This window comes from Rhipicephalus microplus, chromosome X, assembly GCF_043290135.1.
Source record: "Rhipicephalus microplus isolate Deutch F79 chromosome X, USDA_Rmic, whole genome shotgun sequence".
NCBI lineage: Eukaryota > Metazoa > Arthropoda > Arachnida > Ixodida > Ixodidae > Rhipicephalus > Rhipicephalus microplus.
In genome coordinates, this window is record NC_134710.1 from 263,596,497 (window position 1) to 263,616,289 (window position 19,793).

General features: G+C 45.4%; 2 protein-coding genes across 2 annotated transcripts in view; one reads left to right on the forward strand and one right to left on the reverse strand.

The window, feature by feature from the left end:
• Positions 1-6,195, reverse strand: part of LOC119162236 (lysosomal alpha-mannosidase) — a 91,530-nt gene extending 85,335 nt beyond the window's left edge. Inside the window, exon 1 of the mRNA XM_037414698.2 lies at positions 5,972-6,195. Within this exon, the coding sequence (XP_037270595.2) occupies positions 5,972-6,103 (132 nt within the window). The 5' untranslated portion in view covers positions 6,104-6,195. The remainder of the gene's footprint in view (positions 1-5,971) is intronic.
• A 366-nt stretch (positions 6,196-6,561) lies between these two features.
• Positions 6,562-19,322, forward strand: LOC119161554 (uncharacterized). The gene is made up of 5 exons (XM_037414092.2): positions 6,562-6,665; positions 7,098-7,229; positions 11,734-11,943; positions 12,554-12,781; positions 19,202-19,322. Exons 2-5 carry the CDS (start codon positions 7,104-7,106, stop codon positions 19,268-19,270), a joined length of 633 nt encoding a protein of 210 aa, XP_037269989.1. The 5' UTR covers positions 6,562-6,665; positions 7,098-7,103; the 3' UTR covers positions 19,271-19,322.
• The last annotated feature ends 471 nt before the right edge of the window (positions 19,323-19,793 follow it).

The window sequence follows — 19,793 nt, forward strand, 5'->3', positions numbered from 1 at the left end:
TTTCATACTACACGCACAAAGACACTAGACAAAGAGACATACGAGAAACGAGGAAGATAACTCGACAAAAAAAAAAAAAAAACTGGGCTCAGCCTGCCCGTCTCAACGTGGGAGAAGCCCACTACGCGCTAGTCGCATCTCTCGGGACTCTGAATGAAGCTTCGCCATCCAACCATCAGCATATTCCAGCACAAAAGTATTTTACATTGATTGAGAAGCCAAGTACTGTAATGGCGGGCACGAGTGCTCCAAACCATTAAAAAATTGTGCCAATGGCAAACACGCAGACAGATCATAAAACAAAAAATAGCGAATTGAACTTACATGCCACGTTGTTGGTCTCATTCGTTGAATTGTTGTTTTTAACACATAACACATATAGCATATAGTACGCAAAAATGTATTTTTCATATCACGCGTTCAATAGTCGGCGCTACAAAGTTTCCCAGCAAAGGTGCATCCTCTGGTAATTTATGAAGCCCACTGGTAATGAATACTATCTAATACTATATAAAAACCTCTAAATTGGTCCTTCGTTATTTAATTGACTTGACGAAGCTCCATTACCCCAGAAAACTTACATACATAAAATAAATGTCACTATTCTGCTACAGAATCGAAATTTACTAGGCAGTGCATGCAAAAGGAAAGAAACGGTGCGTTATGAAGTGAATGGAATGAATGGTACTGTACATGAACTCATTTTCGAACAATAACACTCGAACCATTATAGTATTTTTCTGCGCAAAATTTTTTTAACCCTTTGAGGGATAATGAGACAAAAACTACACATTTTTTTGTGTGTGACAAAAACGCTGTCTCAGTTAAAATCGGATGAACTTGGCGCCAAATAATTGTGCTGCCATCAATTATCGGTCACTGATAATAATAATTTTTGCAGCAGTTTGCTTGCGGTTACATATTTGGCGTTGTAGAACCGATCATGTGAAATTTGTTTTGTTTTGATTTAGAGATCAGAATTTTTGCTCGTGTAGAACTGGATTTACGAGAGTTCAAGATGAATAGTAGAATTTTCTTTTTTTTTTTTTTTTGCCCTTCTCGAAACATGTTTTCCGCAAGTTTTGGTGTTAATACTTTTTAAATCAGAGTATTTGGAGGCTAGATAAATTGGTCAATGCCAACATAATCCAAATTTTCAGGCACGTTTTGCTAGGACTAACTGACACTAACTCTTCTTCTTCAGATATATTTCTCGATCATTTTCAATTTCAATGGGCTCGTTCTCATGTGTATTTTGCCTGCCTGACGAGTCTGAGGCAATCGGAGACGAGGCAGAAAGCAGCGAAGATGAGTTCGTGCCGGAGCTCGAGTCTCGACGAAGATTAACCTGGGTCATCGAAAGGGAAACGAAAGAAACGCCGACAAAGAACTTCAGAAAGCAGGAAAAGTGTCAACCAGGAAGTAACCAGAGACCGATGTCGAAGCAGCTGCTCTTCAAGAAGAAATTGGTGAAGGGTGGAGTGAAAATAAACCAAACATTTCTTTCGGGAGTCCAAAATGATGGGACCCCGAGTTCACGAAAAAGACGGTGCCACGTGCAGTAGATTGCTTCGCGTTGTATTTTGACGACGAGGTGATTGATATGGTATTAGAGCACACTAACCGCGCTGGTGCTGAAAATTACATGACGAAATAGGCTCAGAAGATGAGCTAAAAGCTTATTTTGCTTTGCTTCTGCTGATGAGCATGTCACCACGGCACCAATTTTACCATTATTGGAGCCGCGATTCACTTTTCAACTCTGAAGAAATAACCAAAGTGATGTCGTTCAAGCGTTTCCAGTACATCATGAACTCCTTTCATGTGAACGACCACAGCAAAGAAGAGAGGAAAGGAGAAGATGCTTGCTATATGCTTGCGAGACTGCTTCCTCGAGCTCATCAATCATCAACATCAACAGGAGCTTCCAGGAAAAGTACTTGCCATCATCCTATCAGCCCATTGATGAAAACATGATGGCTTTCAAAGGAAGGTCTAGCATGAAGCAGTACCTTCCGATGAAGCCTATAAAGCGTGGATATAAATTTTGGTGCAGGGCAGACTCAAAGACGGGCTGTATGCGTCAATCTGAGGTATATGAATAAAAAAATACATCACGGCCAGCCAACCAAAGCCTTGGAGAACATGTCGTGCTTTCCCCATCAGTGAACGTAAAGCCTGGAACGCAGCTGTTTTTCGACAATTACTTTACGTGCACCAAGCTGATGGAAACTCTCTCCGAGAGGAGCATCCTTGCTGCGCAGGTACTGTCCGCACGAACAGAAAGGATTTGCCTCTCAAAAACAAGGCAAGCATGCTCAGGAAAGGAGAATAGATGTGGCGCGCCAAAGGTGAGGTTACAGCTTATCAATGGCACGACACCAAATATGTTTATGTTTTGTCAAACTTTCATGATACAACAGAAACTTTGTAAGTACCCCGAAAGCTTACAAATGGCTCTTCAGTGGCTGTGACTGGCCGGAAAGCCGTGGCAGACTACCATTTGTGCATGGGAGCGGTTGACATGTTCGACCAAAAGCGAAATGCCTACACTTCTAACAGGTGTTCTAAAAAGTCAATTGGTACCGCATATTTCTCTTTGATGCAGCTGTCGTGAACGCGTTCATACAGCACAACGCTGATTGATTGATTGATACGTGAGGTTTAACACCCCAAAAGCACCATATGATAATGAGAGACGCCGTAGTGCAGGGCACCGGAAATTTCGACCACCTAGGGTTCTTTAACGTGCACCAAAATCTCAGCACACGGGCCTACGACATTTCTACTCCCATCGAAAATGCAGCCGCCGCAGACGGGATTCGATCCCGCGACCTGCGGGTCAGCAGCCGAGTACCTTAGCCACCACCGCAACGGGGCTACAGCACAACGCCAACAACGACATAAGCTACATGTGGTTTCGTCTAGTGCTATAGGACGACAACTGACAAATGTACATACTTTTAAGCACTACACTAGAACTGCGCCATTCCGAAAAACAAACAAAAAGCAGAAACAGAAGAATGGTCAGGGTGGGTCTCGGATTAAATCAGATTCACAGGAGGCAACCACAATTCACAAAAAGAAATACCACGGAGAAGGTGCAGATGGTGTTCCGAAACTGGAAATGAGGTCCGCACAAAGTTCACATGTCGAGCTTGCAAGGTGCCGCTCTGTCCAACTTCTTTTGGTGCCTTTCACAAGTAAGCACGCAAGTGAAATCGGGAAAGTAGCTTCACGAGACAGTGGGACAGTGTTGCCTCACTTCTCAAAAGGCATGGAAACGCCAATAAGACATATACGTCCTATTTTAGAGGCGAAGCTCCTGAGGGTGTCGGTGTGTCCTACCTCCGATGGTGTATGTAGCCACCGGTGGCACATACCCGAAAGAGTGGCCCTTAGAATGTCCGCTGGATGGCGGCACTTGTACATGATGAATACATGATTAAAACATGTGAGATGGCTGTACTTGAAGTGTTCACTAGATAGACGGACGGACATACAGATAGACGGACAGACTGATGGACGCACAGACAGGCAGAGGGGTGGACGCATGGACGGATGGTTGGACAGACGGAAGAACGGACGGACGGATGCACCGGCGGACACACGGACGGACACTCGGACGGACGCATGGATGGGCGGAAGCAAGAACGAATGGGCGGACGAAAGCAGCAGAAACCAGTATTCTGTCGGCGACAACTTTTCTTGGCACTGAAGGGAAAGCTACGGAGCCAAATCACGTGCATCTCTTACCGCCAAGGTAGTTCCAAAGTAGCGCCCCTATTTTCAGCGTGAAATATAAATGTTCCTCCTTTATTTTCAACGTGGAGCTATAAGACAGGACGCAGCTCACGCCTGCAAGATATTCGTATTTCTTTTAATTCATCTGTTCTGACTTCGCGTTCTTGAACGCGTGAGAAAGTCCCGCCTTTTTACGTGCACCTCAAACGCTAAGCGGCGTCTGCGTCTACATGAAACGCTGATGGTGCACCCCCGTCTCTTTACACGCCGTTACGAGACGTGCGCCAAAACGGACTACTTCGCATAGTGCTACATGTGCAGAAACACCGCCTCCGTAGCTTTCCATTCAGTGCCGAGAGAACCACTGAGCAACACTGGTGCTTGGGACTGGCAAACTTGCCCTATAGGCAGGCTTGATGTCGGGGGGTGGGGGGTGATTCCTAAATGAAAAGAAGAGAAAAGTGAGCCCCCTAACTGTCTCTCAAGGGGAGTACACCCCAACAGTATAGCTCATCAGGGGTGGGGGTAAGGGGGGAATAAAAAAGATAGGAATTAAAGGTATAGAGATAGAGAGAGGAGCAGGAGCAGAGAGAGGCTCAGGGACAGCCACATACGGAAGTGAGGATAAGATAGGAAAGATAGACAGAGTTGCAGAAGTCCGAGGACGGGGCACCACTCAGCGAGAGCTCTTGGCGTCAAGAGATGGCGTATATAGGGTGAGCTAGTCGGCCAGAGCTGCGCTGTCGTCGGAGATTGCGGAGGCACAGCTGGTCGGCACGAAATCCAGCGAGCGAGTCCGGCTTGATGTCGGGAAAGCAATCGTATTATTACGACTTATAAAGCGTTTTAAAACAGCTGAATAACAACGAGTCGTCGCATAATGCGAATAGCGTAACGAGGGGGTCGTCCAATGTTGCAACCCATTAAAAAAGCTTGTTCTTGTGCACCTAATAACTGCGGCACATACCCACTTCAGGCATAATTCCTCATCGCCGTCAGCCACTGCATGAACAATCGGCACAAAATTCCTTGCAAGTGCCTATAGCGGATACCACGCTTCTCAGAAGAATGACGCAAAATAGCATAACGAATTCCGCTACCCAAATTTTTTTTATTATTAATGCCGTAACTGGGTAACTGCTACATTGAGTAACTGCTACAAGCACACTAAGTGTGCTTGTAGCAGTTACCCAATGAGTGTTTAGAAAAGGTTCTGAAAGGCCGCTCTTCTATATATATATATATATATATATATATATATATATATATATATATATATATAGCTTTCGATGTGACTGCGCTGCGCTATCCGCACAGGCCTGGCGTCTTTATTCTGTTGATCGCTTACTGCATGCTGTTAGAAACACAAAGTCTGCCATTTTCCTTACATTAATGCGGCTCATAAAAAACCGAGGAAAATAAATCATTTACCCGCAATATTTCTGTATTTCCAATGGCGAGCACAATTATATAAATGACGGATACGTGAGGAAAGAATAACGGGATACGTGTTCGTACATGGGTGTCCCTGTTTTGTTGTTTTTTTTATTTTGTCCGCGTTTTCTCGTGCATCAGCAATCTGCGAATTAAAATTCGTCACTACTAGCTATATAATCCGCGCATGTTTGACCACTGAGAATGAGAAGGAAATTTTTCGATGGAAATTCGATCCTGTAATTTCGCGTCTTACTTTCGGCCAAGAAATGGGCGCGTAATGAGGGAACCGTGCTAGAAAACTATATCGCCTACAAGGGAAAGGGTCAAAGTAAATGTGGCAGGGCGGATGAGCTTTCACACGAGAGGGTCGGAATTCGACAGAGGAAGCACTGTTCTTGCTTTTTTTTTTTAGCGTTCCTGTTGGTTTTGCTTCTTGCCTCTTCATATTGTTTTTATTTATTTTACATAGCCAGACTAGTTTTTTGCATTTATTAGATTTATCGCAAAATGTATTACACCAGTGCTGAAACAGCTTGCTTATATATGGCGCCTTCGTACACTAGCATAAACCATGAGCTTCAAAAATAAACGCCCAATACTCTATTTTTAAAGAAGGAAGAAGTGTTGTTCTGCTTCCTTATTTATTTTTGTAATGACACGCTGAAAATTGTAACAAGAGTGCTAAGGATCAAGTTGGACAAGATGCAAAGCAGTAAAAGTGTTCACTTTAGTTTTTAGCTCTGTATTTTGTGAGAGTGCCTTCAGATGCCACAAAATTGGTGGAACTCGCCTGGTAAGTGCACGAAGACGTCGCGTCTTGTTCGGCAGCCTTGGCTGTGATTGCCATTTGCCCCAAAGTGAGCAGCACACAAACAGTTATCGCTGGCTTACATCTGAGGAACGTAATTAATTTTGGCGACATTGTTTTGCACCTTGTAGAGCGACCGCCACTGCGCACAGTATCACCCGTCGACGCACGCGACGGCGGTGCCAGCTTCGGCGATTTCCTGTACGTCGTTTCATGTTACTTATATCGTTGGCGTAAGCCTATACGACTACACGTCACCTGAAGGTGCAGTGCAAGCCTAGCATTCCTTCAGAATAACGTAAAATAAAACAGGCGATCTAAGATCGAAAATATTGGCGCTCTAAACTTCGCAGGCATCTTCGCACAGCGTAAAAACCTGTTATAGCGATGCCAGCCGCTTCGTAAAATGCATGCACATACCATATAATTGGTCCTGTAAATGTGACTGGGGCCTTTTAAATTTTATGCGTGTGCTAAATGCAATGTCCAGGTACAACAAAAATACTTGAAACTGGAAGATTCGTATATTAGCCGCGCACAATCAAGAATGGAAAATTTTTTTTTCGCCTCCAGGGGGCGAGCGTGCGCTCACCGGAACTTTGTCAGTTGAGGCTGGATCCGGACCAGTACGGCCCTTTCGTACTTCTGCAGCTGCCACGAGCGGAGCGGTCGCAGGGTGCGTGATATATTTCTTACGAGATTATATCTGACAACGGCACAATTCAATTTTACTCGCAGCTCACAATCATTGAACTCTAATTGCTATTACTAGAGTCTGTTAATACACTAATTGTTATGCTGTTAGGTTTTGATGTTGTTTCAAACTTCGTGACTGGTTTTTTCGAGCTGCTTAAGCCTAACGGTGTCTACATAAACGTGTCCTGCCGGATTGTATTAGAACGCTGTCAGACTCGATCGTCTTTTTGCTACGTGCATTTGCAATAGTTGTATTATCTCCTGGCATAGTTGACGTGAACTGGCAAGAAAGAAAACTTTTTTTTTTTTTGCTTGAGTTAGCGGTGATATTGCTCCAGCGGCGGGTACTTGGAATGTGGGCGACCACGTTGTCCGTGCCGGCTTCGCGGTACAATTGGTCTGCCTTTCGCAGCTCAAAATGGGTGACTGCTGGGATGATCCTGCGCCTGCAACGGTGACAGTTGTTCCTACGGAGCAGCTAGAAACGAAACTCTTTGGACGTTGGAGCTCAAGTGATGTGCAAGTCAGCGATATCGGTCTCACTGTAAGTGCTGTGTAGTCATCCAACCCTTTTGCTTTGTGAACGAGGCCTTGTGTGAGAGCTTTTGTATGTATTGTCGCCAGGCTATGTGAATTTTCACTCTTATTGAGTGCCGTTCGGCGTGTGATAACAAAAGGATGAATCGGTAACTGCTAACGAATTCCTTGAAAGCTTATTTGTAAGTATGTTATCTGCTACAACGCGGAATAGGCCTTGCGGGGAACTCGCGAGTGGACGCGTCCAGAGGGATTTGCAAAAGGAATCCGAGTCCTGAGCAATATGTATGCCGTTTGTAGTCGGGCTCTTCGATTTTTCATTCTGGCTACCCGCGGGCTACCAGAGCCCGCGCTCCCCCCCGCCCCCCCCCCCCCCCCCCGGCGCCTTTTCGGTTGGCGGTCGTTTTTTTCTCGGATGGGACGGTTCTGGCTACTCGCGGGGAGCCCGAGAGTCGCCAGATGCTTCCAGTACAATTTAGTCGTGGAAGGTTTCGGGTATGTGTCGCGCTAGCAGACGCCCAAAAGATACGGTGCGCGCTCGCTGCCATCTTTATAAGGGCTCGTCGGATTGCTATGTGGGCGCTTGGGGACCGCGCCTTCGCTTGTCATTACGAGTGACGTTATCTTTTAAAGCCTGTTTCGCCGTGCGAGATGGAGCCGCGAGTGTTTGAAGCTACTGTTTATCGCTTTTGGTATGTTTCCCGTGAAGCTTCCTTCTGTGAACAACGTGGCGAACTGTTGCCGGCTAACTGCGTCGTGAACATGCCTCAAAACTTATGTACATACACGTTCGTACGCACGCATGGAGACCACTTTCGAGTTCTTTTTTCGCAGTGGTCCTTTGTGGTGCCGTGCCTGTTTCCTGTGCACTTAGCGAAGACGATTGTGGTCGGACTAGCCCGCTCCGTCGTATGTTTGCGTGCGTGAACCTTTTAGAACTTGACCACTCTGTCTTCAATGGTGATAGGATGTCCTGACTGAATAATATAAATCGCGACAGTTAGTTTTAAGTGTGTGATGCTCGCTGGTTGCGAACGGCGTGCAAGCGTACTTCGATCTGGGGGCCAGTATATGTGGTATAGTACTATGTTACTCTACAACGCGAGGGGAAGGGGAGAATGAAGATGGATTCAAAAATGCATACATTCTTTCATTGTTCATTTCATTGGCTTTTTTTTTCACCTCTTGGTAATAATTAATGCTGGGCAGTATGTACGGATATGACCTAGTAGCTCAAATCAAAGGCGAGATACGTGAGACTTTGTAAGTGCCACTTAGGATTAAAAAAGAGGCCCAGTCAAGTCAAAACGAGGCCAAAACGTGTGGTGCATAAGTTTATTTTAGACACAATGTGCACTCGTACCAATACCTACGCATGTTCGAACTTTTGACCAAAACGCAAGTTGGTCAACGCGTGTAGCTGAGCAGGTATGTATCCTCAAGCTTTTTTAGGACACGATCATTCTTGCGTGATTTTGCTTTGTGTTGTGCAGTGACTAAAACGATGTAAGCTTGTCAAGCAGTCACTGGCAGGGCTGCTCACCTTGTATTGTTCTCAAGGTGGCGTGTGCCAGCTCGCGGCGAGTTGCGAGTGATCGTGCGGGCGTACAAACTTGTAGTGTAACGTGTGTGCTCGAGGATATTATTACAACTCTTCGGCATGCTTGGCCACGTATTTGCAAGTGGACAATGCAGAAGAAAAGATAACATGCACGCGGCACATTTTTTCGCTTGCTGCCACGACCGTAGAGTTTGTTATATATTTACGCTGCTGGCTTGTCCCAGCGTTCGATTTTGCAATCTTCAGGTTGTCTCGGGTTCCCCACACACGTGACCACGACGCCGTTTCTGTCCCAACCGGAACTAGATGGCTGACGCTCTGGCTGTTGAAGAGCTGCCAGAGGTCTGAAAATCGAAGATTCCCAGTCTGATACGGCTACATTATCTGTTAGGAGAGAGTATAGAAGTGCTTAAGCCCTTATATGCGCACTCCCATCCAACTACCGTTCCATTTTGTAATTTGAGGCTTCAGAGGTAAAATTGGTTAATTAAGGCTGCTGGTACTCGTGTGGACGCAGAATTGGTTGGTATGCTGGGCTCTACAAATTGCGTTTAGTACTTGCAGATACATAAAAGTAATTCTGCACACACGACGTGTCGTAGTAGCCATCATCTAGAGGGTGGCATTGTGGCCATGTTAGTTAGCATAGCATGGCACTCGCATCGTAATGTTGTGGCGATCGCTCTCGATTCACGCACATCGTTCGGAACTCGCACGCTGCTTGGCCCCGCCGCGGTGGTCTAGTGGCTAATGTACTCGGCTGCTGCCCCGCAGGTCACGGGTTTGAATCCCGGCTCCGATGGAGGCGGAAATGTTGTAGGCCTGTGTGCTCAGATTTGGGTGCACGTTAAAGAACCCCAGGTGGTCGAAATTTCCGGAGCCCTCCACTACGGCGTCTCTCATAATCATATGGTGGTTTCGGGACGTTAAACCCCACATACCAATCAATCACGCGCTGCTTGCTCGTTAAGACGACATGGGTGAAGGTGCGAGGTTCAATAGCATCGAGTGGCCTTCAAGAGAATTGTACAGCGCGGCATGACCCAGTCATCGACGCGACTAATTTTTGAAACTTCGCCTGTCACGGTGTACGGTGGCCGTTGACATGCGTACAGTTCGGCGCAAATAGAATAGAAATTTGCACCATCTATTTGCTCAGGTATTCGCTCTTCATTGAAACGAAAAGGGAGCGCGTGCATAATACCTCTGAGTGATCCGACCAAACAAATATCATCTGCACTTCAGCCCTCAATTTAAAAGTGCACGCTAAGCTCTATACATGCGAGCCTACGTCTTCTTTGCATTTTTGCATCCAACCTCTGCATGTTTCGATGTATGTACCTAGGCTGTGTTAATATATTTCCAAGCTGAGAGAAAGAAAATTTCCTTTATGTTGCATTTATATTTAGCAGTCAGTCCTCTTTTATCATGTGACTGCATAACTAAATCTGTGTGAAATTCATATATTTACAAGGACTCTTATCTTCTGATGATGACCATTTTGTTTATATAAATGTAGGTTGTTTTCACTTTTGTAAAAACTAAAATCATGCCGAGGCAAATTGAAAAATGAACGTGGGTTCAGAACTCTCGTAACTGCATTGATTGCTGAGGCTTCTATATGAAACAGATCAAGGGGCTGTTTTGAGTGCAGTAGTCTACTACGATGTTCTAGAGGGTTTAAGGGGGCGGACTGGTCTTAGACATTTTTTTTTTTATTTCTTCAGTGATCTTGATAAAACTGCATAGGGTTATACAGTTTTTTCTGCTGATTTCAAATATGTAATTAGTTTTCCTGTCACTCACTTTGTTGCCGAGATAACTTAAGTTCACTCCCTATTGTTTAAGGCCACCATAGAAAAAAAAGTGCTTAATTAAAAGTGATATTTAGGATATGCCAACATAGACTAACGACTATAGAGTGAAAGTATGGAAGAGGTTTTTGTTTTTAGACCTTTATTGGTTATTTTGCAGCAAAATGAACTATACATTTTCAAAAGCAGTTGGAATTGTGTTACAATTTTGATTAGTAATTAATTAAACAGGCATGTGCTCTAAATTTTGCTCCCATACTTGCATTCTACACACATACAGGTTTCCACTGCAAATAGAAATATTGCTGTACCTGCCCTAGCTGCAGAGATATCGAGGCTTCAAAATTGAATAGTCACAAATTTACTTTTTTGAGAAAAATAGAAAAAACTGAAAACACACAGTTTCTTCAAAAAGCAACGATCATGGTGCGCATGTTTAGCAATCCTCACGAAGGCGCTCATAAATTTGTAGTAGAGCTTTAGACAGAGGGGCTGGCAAATTATAAAGAAGCCTCAAAGTCGGTTTCCCATTTTTTTTGCAGGTTCTGCATGTTAACAGCACCAAGAATCTGGACAGTTAAAATGACATTACAAAAAAATTACTACTTCTTGGTGCATGAAAATTTGCAGAGAGATAGAAAAATACTTGCAAAAACCAAATATGTCAATTTTAAAAAATGAATATTTTTGTCACTTTTTGGTCCCAAAGAGCAGTCTGCCCCCTTAACTAAAGTCGAATGCACTTAACTTAATCGCTAAACCACACAGCAGTATAATTTTTCAACTATAAATTTCGAGGGGTGGGGCAGGGGGGGAAACACTCTCAAGGGGTGTCCTCACCATCCCGAGCATGATGACTTGCACCACCCCATCTTGCGTGCAGCATTGCCGAAACATAACCCATGTTGAGTGAGTGAGCACATGCGAGTGAAAGGAAAGAGCGACAAATGTGAGAAGTGGCTGTCAGCATTGTTATATTGTCTCCTACAGTGCATTACTAATCAATTCAGGCCTAAGCTCAACATAATTATTTCTAGTCCTTTAAATTGAGTGCTTGTGCTTTTGATAGAGTTCATGTTCATAGACGTGAAACATGACAGAATTTCATTACCTTTGTGTGCATTGCTTTTGTGCAGGACTACATTGCAGTGAAGGAGAAGCATGCCAAGTACTTGCCCCACTCCTCTGGTCGTTATGCATCCAAGAGGTTTCGCAAGGCCCAGTGCCCCATTGTGGAGCGTCTGACCAACTCCATGATGATGCATGGCCGCAACAATGGCAAGAAGCTGCTTGCAGTGAAGATCGTGAAGCACTCGTTTGAGATCATTCACCTTCTTACTGGAGAGGTCTGGTATTGTTTTGTCTCCTAGTGCGAGAGTGTGCAGCTTTTAAGCGTAGATGAATGGTCATGCCATTATTTGTGACAAGTCGTGTCTTCTGGGTGCATGAAAATACCAGTCGTGTTTGTAGGCATAATGTTTTAACGAACTGCTCATGTCACTTTTCTTTCTATGAAATTCCTTTTCAATATCAAAATGTTCATTACTAATGTGGCTATCTGTGACCTATTGTCTTTATGAGAAATGCATCCCTCAGCTTCTCTGCCGTGCTTCACTTCTGAGTTGGCGTCTGTCTCATTAGAATGCACAGCAGGGAAGGTATCCACTAAATACGGCTGTGTACTGTCTGGGTTTTATTTGCACTTTTGTTTATGACATTTGCTTTCTTTCTGTTCAGGTTAAAAATATATTGTGCTGTTTTATTCATATCTGTTTTACGAATGACATCAATGTGTTACACACTGGATAATGACTACTGAATCTTGTTGCTTGAAAGCTTTGTCAAAGTGGCACATGGAGAATAAGAAACTACTTTGTCATATTCAGTGATAAAACGTGTAGCCTACAAGTGCAATGCTTGGACACATGGGTAATGGATAATTGATTTTTGGTACAGAACCCATTGCAGGTCGTAGTGAATGCCATTATCAACAGTGGACCTCGTGAAGACTCCACACGCATTGGGCGTGCTGGCACAGTGCGTCGTCAGGCCGTTGATGTGTCGCCACTGCGCCGGGTGAACCAGGCCATCTGGCTGCTCTGCACAGGTGCCCGTGAGAGTGCCTTCCGCAACATCAAAACCATTGCAGAGTGCTTGGCTGATGAGCTGATAAATGCAGCCAAGGTCAGTCTTGAAGCACTTAAGTATGCCTAAGCTACATGAGTGGCGGGATACTCGCTTGATGTTTTTAAATGTGCTGTCTCATTGCAAAACGCAAAAACAAGGAATACAGATTGTACTTGTTTTTGTTTCTATAAATTTCATGTCTGTGAGCTTGTATTCTTGTGGCCAGTGCTTGAAATACACAATGCTTATTATCAATTTTACTCACTTTTTTCTTAAATTGTGGCTTACTTGCATAACCATAAAGTAGTGCACAATGGGAATGCCAAGAAGCATATAAAAACTGATGCGCAACATGGCAGCAGACTGGGAGTGTATGCGTTTTTTTCCAGGCCCACATTGCCTGTAACCTTGATCAGGGGATAGTGCGTACCTGCCAAGTCTCCCGGATTAGCCGGGAGACTCCCGGATTTCGACTGTTTTTACCGTTTGTACGGTTGTCGTGGAAATCGAAATTTCTGTGCGTGATTTGGCCGCATTGGCAAAAAAGCAGCTCAATCCGCTCCAGGCTTTTCGAACCTTACCAATTTTATTATAAATGAGTTTAAGAAGCATTCATCTAAACGTATTGTAGAATCTCAGTGATGCAAAACCGCGGTAGATACGAATTTGTGGAAATCTCCTGCCAAATTTTTTTATGTCCATTGGGCCTAAATTTGAATGCTCCGAACTTATTTTCTAACAGCGGCGGGGGATACGAACTTCAGTATGAAAACCGTCGAACGAAGGGCAAGAGCAACGTACTCGAAGCTTCGGAAGTATGCGTGCGACCGGCGCACGCACTGTCTTTTACAGTGGGTGTGATTGTCTTTGCCACAACCACTGTGGACGAAACTGCGGTCGCTGTTGACACGATAATGTATGGCGACGACGTAACTGACAGAACCCCGAAAGTGTGTACTCAACCAGTCAAATCGGAGCTGCTTTCCTCAAACTCTGCGGACAGATCTGCGGCAGATGCGATCTTGGATCGCATAAACAGACTTATTTTTGGTGCCTGCGCATACAAGCGCACGAGGATTTTAAAAGGAACTACCGTGTGCCGCAACCACCGTGCACAAAACCGCGGTTGCGGCGACACGATAGCGATCTAAAAGCTCTGAGGGCACGCAGCAGTAGATTAAAGGCCGCAAATACATAAAAAAGTTGCAGGTTTGCCATAAGGGCGAAGCAATGAATGCGACAGCAACAACTTGGAGCGTCACGCTAAGAACGGCAAGCAGATCGTAACGTGCAGTGCGCTGCTCTCTCACAGATGCACGAAAACTATACACACAGGACGAGAGCAAGCTAACAAGATTTTCCGCTCGATATGTAACAGTGTTTAAGGGGGGATGCTACACCTTCCAAAAACTCTTTTATTTTTGCGAGTACCTCAGCCAAATTTGGAGAGCCTATGTAGATTTTACTGCTGATTTCAAAAATCTAATTCTTTTTTTGCTGTGACAATTAGTTTTAAAGATATAACGAACTGCGACTTTTTCAATTAAGGCCTAATTAGCTAATTAACTGTAACTTCGATATTGATGTGCAACCTATAGAACCAATTCGGTATGTTCACAGTGTGCAATAAAGTATAAATCATTGTTCTGGGCTATTTCGAAGCAAAGTTGTGGGATGTTGAATATGACATGAAAAATTTCCCCATCTACACTTGAAACAAAAGATCCATTTAGAGAATTTTCTCCAAAAATTATTACAATAAAACTTACTTTACGACACATCCCCTGCATTTATCTTCGAAACAAAAAAGAAATCGTAATGATAACCCAGATAGAACAAGAGATATTGCTCCGGCATAATGGGAAGCACATGAAAATTGTCGTTTTGAGAAATCGAGAAAAAACGTGGGCACACATTTTTATTGCAGAAGATGCAACAAGACAACCTCAAAACGCACCAGAAGCATAGTCTGAATGCATTCTGTGCTCATGCCTCCTCTTCACTAGCTTCCGGAGTTCCAATGAGGCTGTTCTTTTCTTGTTGGAGACAATGCTGCGACGGTGGTCTTTTTCTCTCGCTCTCCTGGCACCAGTACTTGTCGCATTCATGTCCATTTCACCTAAGATTGCCGTTGCAGAATTCAAATTGCCCGTGTTGAAGCGCAGCACTGCTTCTGCAACAGCTGCTTCAACAGCGAACAGGGACACATGGTGCTCCTTGGGGGCCAAACTCCAGATTACCGAATGTAGGCTCTCGTTGGAGTTCTGCGTTTTGCAGCGTTCGCACCTCTGAAGCAGGGCTCTTTCCGAAAGCCGGGTATAAACCGGTAGTAATGCCTCTGCCACGTCTTTCGGTAGATTGTAGGCATGCCTGGGGTCGGGCTCACCCTTTGCTTTTGCGGCATTGTGCCGACACCGTGAAGTTTCACCAGCTGGGCACAGACTGTGGTCCGAGCATTCATCAGTGGAGGTGACGTGGCGGTATGTGGCCATCACAGCCTTTTGCATCTCGCCCACGTCACCTTCATGCGATTTCAGAGCCCGGCCATAATATGTGCTCAGCCTGGTGATCAGCTCACCTGTGAGCCTGCCTTTCCCACCAAGGCCTCTTTTCCCATCGCACTTTTGTTTCTGCACCAGGTTTCTCAATGCGGTGCCCATCCGTTTCTGTACATGATTAATACAGTCTTCCTTCTGCACGTCAATGTAACCATACACCTTGGCGTCTTGTATGGCGCAAAATGTCCCAGAGTCTCCATCAGACAGCATAGTTGTGTAGCGCAGGCCATGGCGTTCAAGCGACCTCTGAAATAGAATTAGAGCCGCCTCCACTTCCATTTGCCCCGCTTTGCTGTTCGTATTTTTTTGGCATTTGTGGTTAGCCTTCCATTCTTGATAGCCCTCACTACTAGGCTTTGGGCCCACCTCGCAGCCTAGGCAAAAGTTGGAAAGAACGACGTAGTCCAACACGTAGCCACTAAATAATTCGATAACTGTGCCCACGCCGATGTGGGAAGAATGGCCTCGCGTCTTCCACGTGCCGTCGTAGCTAACGGCAATATTGCCCCGGTGGCCGAAGCACAAGTCATCATAAATTGTTCTAACCTTTTCCGCACATTCGCTCATAGCGGACTCAGCCGCTCGCGTTGCAGCGGGTGCCAGCGTGTTCTTCAAATGCCGCTGAAACGTCTTGTGGTGCATACCGCGGTGTGAGATGCCCATTGTTGCGAAAATATCGTTCATTTTCGTTTGGCCGTTGCCGGTAGCCACCATCGCCCTCGAAGCGAGAAGATTTACTTCAAACGGATTGCACGTTTTCGTGCCGTTCACGCGGGGCGAAGTCCATTCATTCGCGATCTCGCCGCACCTTTCACACTGCACTAGCACTTTCACGGCAAGTCCGTAGTCCCGATCCCCTCTGACGATCGTAGCCGGTCCGTGGCAGGCTTTGCAACACAAGGCACCCATTATCGCGTTTAGGATATCTAGATGCATAAGCAGATAAGGAGCAGCGTGGTCCGAGTCCTGTGCGGTTGCCTCGCTACAACTCGCGGTGAAAAAGTCAATTTTCCGTGCAGTTGCTGGCGCCGATGAAAGCCGGTCGAGCGTCGCTTTCTCCCGGGCATGATTTTCTTCAACTTCGGCGTTTGTCACCACCTTGGCGTCGATTCGTAGTCGTCCGGAGTTCGCTTCGCCGTCATCGTCGTCGGAGGCAACGCGCTCGGTCGCACCATCGCTGAACGGCCGCGGAGCGTCGACACATCGTTCGTCGGAGTCAACCAAGGGCTCTGATGACTTCGTAGACTTTCTCCCACGACCTTTGCGTTTCCTGCGACCAAATGCGTGCACGGTCCAATACTTTTTTGCGTTTCCAGGCATGGCGATACGATCAGAAGCTTCAGAGTGCTCTGCCGATTTCGAGGCGTCACAGCGGTAACCCTTTCAAAATGGCGTCGGGTCGCGTATGCAGGCGCAAGCCGCGAGCTTCCAGCCAACCGGAAAGCGCCATTTCAGTCACGTGCGCCGTTTAGCCAATGGCAGTGAGCGTGGCTCTTCGTCTTTGAGGCCCCGTTTTTCGAGCCGGGGAAACGCTCAATGTTGCTTACTGAATAAAAAAAACAGCTGAAAACGCGTTCTTTCAAACAAGACCAAAATAGTGCCGATCGAGCGCGTAGTTCCCGCGTATCGTAGAGCCGAAACCTGCGCTATTCGCCCTCAATTTAAAGGGCAGGACGCCCGTTTTCGGTTTTTTAAAGTTGAATAACGATAAAAGTTGATGGTATTCGGCTGTGAAATTTTGTAAATAGGTGCGCAATGATGTCGGGAACGCGAAAAGGTCCGCGAAAACTCGATTTTTTGGCTGATTTTCGGTCCCGAAGTGCCGCGTCCCCCCTTAAACAAAAACTATGCACCATACGTAATCACAGGTACTGATGAGTACAAACTAACAAGTGTCCCAGTTGTTATACCTCGCTGTGTATGAAACGCGTGCTCTTTTGCAAACTGGGCCTGTGCAGACCTTTGTGGGCTTGGCAACTAACACAATCGATCCAGTAAAAGCCGAAGGCACACGATTCTCCCCACCAAAAGATAAGCGCGCGCACCAGCATCTGAATCCTTCCCCCCCTTCCGTGGGGCAAAATACCTGTGAAAGATAAGTGCGCATCGGATCAGATCGTGGCGAGCTGGGGCTTTTTTTTTTCTTTTTTTAGTGTTCATTTATATATACGCATACATGACTGCGGCAACAGCAAGAAAACCAGCCTAGATGGTTCATTAAATTGCCATCGTAATGAATACAAAGGGCCAGACACATTTTGGCGTTCCTGTCAAAAGTAAGAATATAGCAGTGAACAAAGCTTGGCCTGCGCTTTTGCGGCAGCCAGCTGTGCCGTCCCGTCCGTTCTCGTGTGTCCTCTGAAAACATAAGCGAGTTGTTTTCAGGGAAATAGATTCTGTTAGTTGTGTTGATCTTTTGAAACTTACGCCTTAGTGGAAAATCCTACTCTTTTGTGTATTTGGCCGCTCTAAGCCACCATCAAACTGCAATGCTGACGGTTGTGGCGCTTGCGATTGAGACCCCCCCCCCCCCCCTGTTTTTCGAGAGGTTTGTTCTTTTGTGCCGGAAAAATAAAAAAACTAGAAGCAAATAAATCAGCCCCACCCCGTTAAGGAAATCTCCCCCGATTCAGAATCCTTGAACTTGGCGCAGTGCAGAGCATGAATGTAAACATTTGACAGATGTATGTCTGGTTTACACTGGGAAACGATTTTAACCCCAACCAAAAAGTACGTAAAAATGCGTAAACCTGACGTTTCGGAACAGACTTGGTTCTTTATTCACGGGGACCGATTCATGGCTGTATATGCCACGACTCTATTTGTAGTCGTGGCATATGCAGCGAACGGCCCAAAATATTAACCGTGCCCTCAAAACCCTCCTCTTCATCTCTCAAAACCCTCCTTTCCCCCCTTCGAGGAACCAAGTCAGTTCCGAATCGTCGGGTTTACGCCTTTTTATGTACTTTTTAGTTGGAGTAAATCGTTTCCCAGTGCAGAGCATGTATGTGCACTGTGTGGCAGAAGGCACAACATGGCATGACTTACTGTCGGGCGTTTTTATTGAATCGGTCAGTCATACTTCAGGGGTCTGCAAATTATGCAAGTATTGATAGTTTGCATGCATCTTCACTAGTTTTGCATGACTGCTGCCATCTGCAAGTTCCTGTTTACAAGTGATTAGATGGTTGCATTACGAGAAGCTTTAGTATTTTGTGAGGAGAAATGTGTAAAAAAAATTGCGCTTGCTTTGGGATTGTGCAATGGGCAAAAATGCTGTTTCGCTGGAGTACGAACAGATACACACTTGTCCAATTTGCTGTCTTATTGCACAACAGTGTTAATGGGCCTTTTCCTAGTCCTAAGAGCACCCTAAGTGGAGATCACTAAAATCAAAACTGGTGGCTCTTGGTCTCTGAAATTGTTCGCTGCATGCCGGTAGACAAAACATTTGCATGTTTGTGGCACTAGATGTCACTTGGTCTGCATGTGTCTTCACGTTTTGGGCACCAAAAATCATGGCGCGTGCCTCCTTGGGGCCTGCACGCATGCCCAGACTATTTACTCGGCACTGTGTGTGTGTGTGTGTGTGTGTGTAAAATTTTTCATCCTACAAGGAAAGGATTTGGTTGAAGGCCTTGGTTTTTGGCAGTGTGTGGTCTTTTTCTTGTGTGTTGTTAACCAAACTGTTTGGCCTTTGGTGTCTCTTAGCAGCAACAAAATAGCAGGTTGGCAAAGTACTGAAGATAAATTGGCATGTTGGCCTTGCAGTCCTCAGCAATTTGTGCTCTATATACGAGAGACTTGGAACTAACAATACGGTGTTCTCATTGAAATTGTACATTGAAGGAAAAGGGTGATGCTGTTGCTTCAATATTATGTCAAAATTAACTGCGATCCCCTGGCGTTCACTTTGCAGGGTTCGTCCAACAGCTACGCGATCAAGAAGAAGGACGAGCTCGAGCGTGTTGCAAAATCCAACCGTTGAGGCAAGCATTGTATTATCGCTTGGGGAATAAAAAAAAAAGTTGCTCCAGGAATCTGAAGAATGAGCCTCTTTACTATGCCCTGGCCCTTGGACACCAAGCAGCTGCTGAACATCTGACCATGGCGGCCGCCAGACATGTAAAGAAGCAGGGGGCACTAAAGGTTCCTTTGCTCAAACAGGCCATTACTGGAAACTGAACCTTTGAACTTTTGACATGAGAACCTTATGAGGCAAAGTTGGGCTGGAAAAGTTACTTCAGCTGCTAGAAAAAATTAACTGAAATATCGATCTTGCCAAAATTACCGAGGAGGCATGCACTGTACTAAATGCCAAACATGTCGTGTGCTATGGAGGACTTCCTGACAGGGGACTATCTGATGTCAATTTTTAATTCGCAAAGACCTTGCATGCAACACGAAGAGTTCTCTAGTATCAACGAAAAGGTAGCAAGCCTCATTAAACTAGCAATACAAACTCAAATTTTAGTACAGGTGTATGCCCCAACATATAGTCGTGAGGACAG

Excerpts from the sequence above, each read along its gene's own strand:
- LOC119161554 (XM_037414092.2), top strand. The coding sequence starts at position 7,104 with ATGGGTGACTGCTGGGATGATCCTGCGCCTGCAACGGTGACAGTTGTT. Across the intron at positions 7,230-11,733 it reads TCAGCGATATCGGTCTCACT|GACTACATTGCAGTGAAGGA; the intron begins GTAAGTGCTGTG and ends GCTTTTGTGCAG. Across the intron at positions 12,782-19,201 it reads AGCTGATAAATGCAGCCAAG|GGTTCGTCCAACAGCTACGC; the intron begins GTCAGTCTTGAA and ends TTCACTTTGCAG.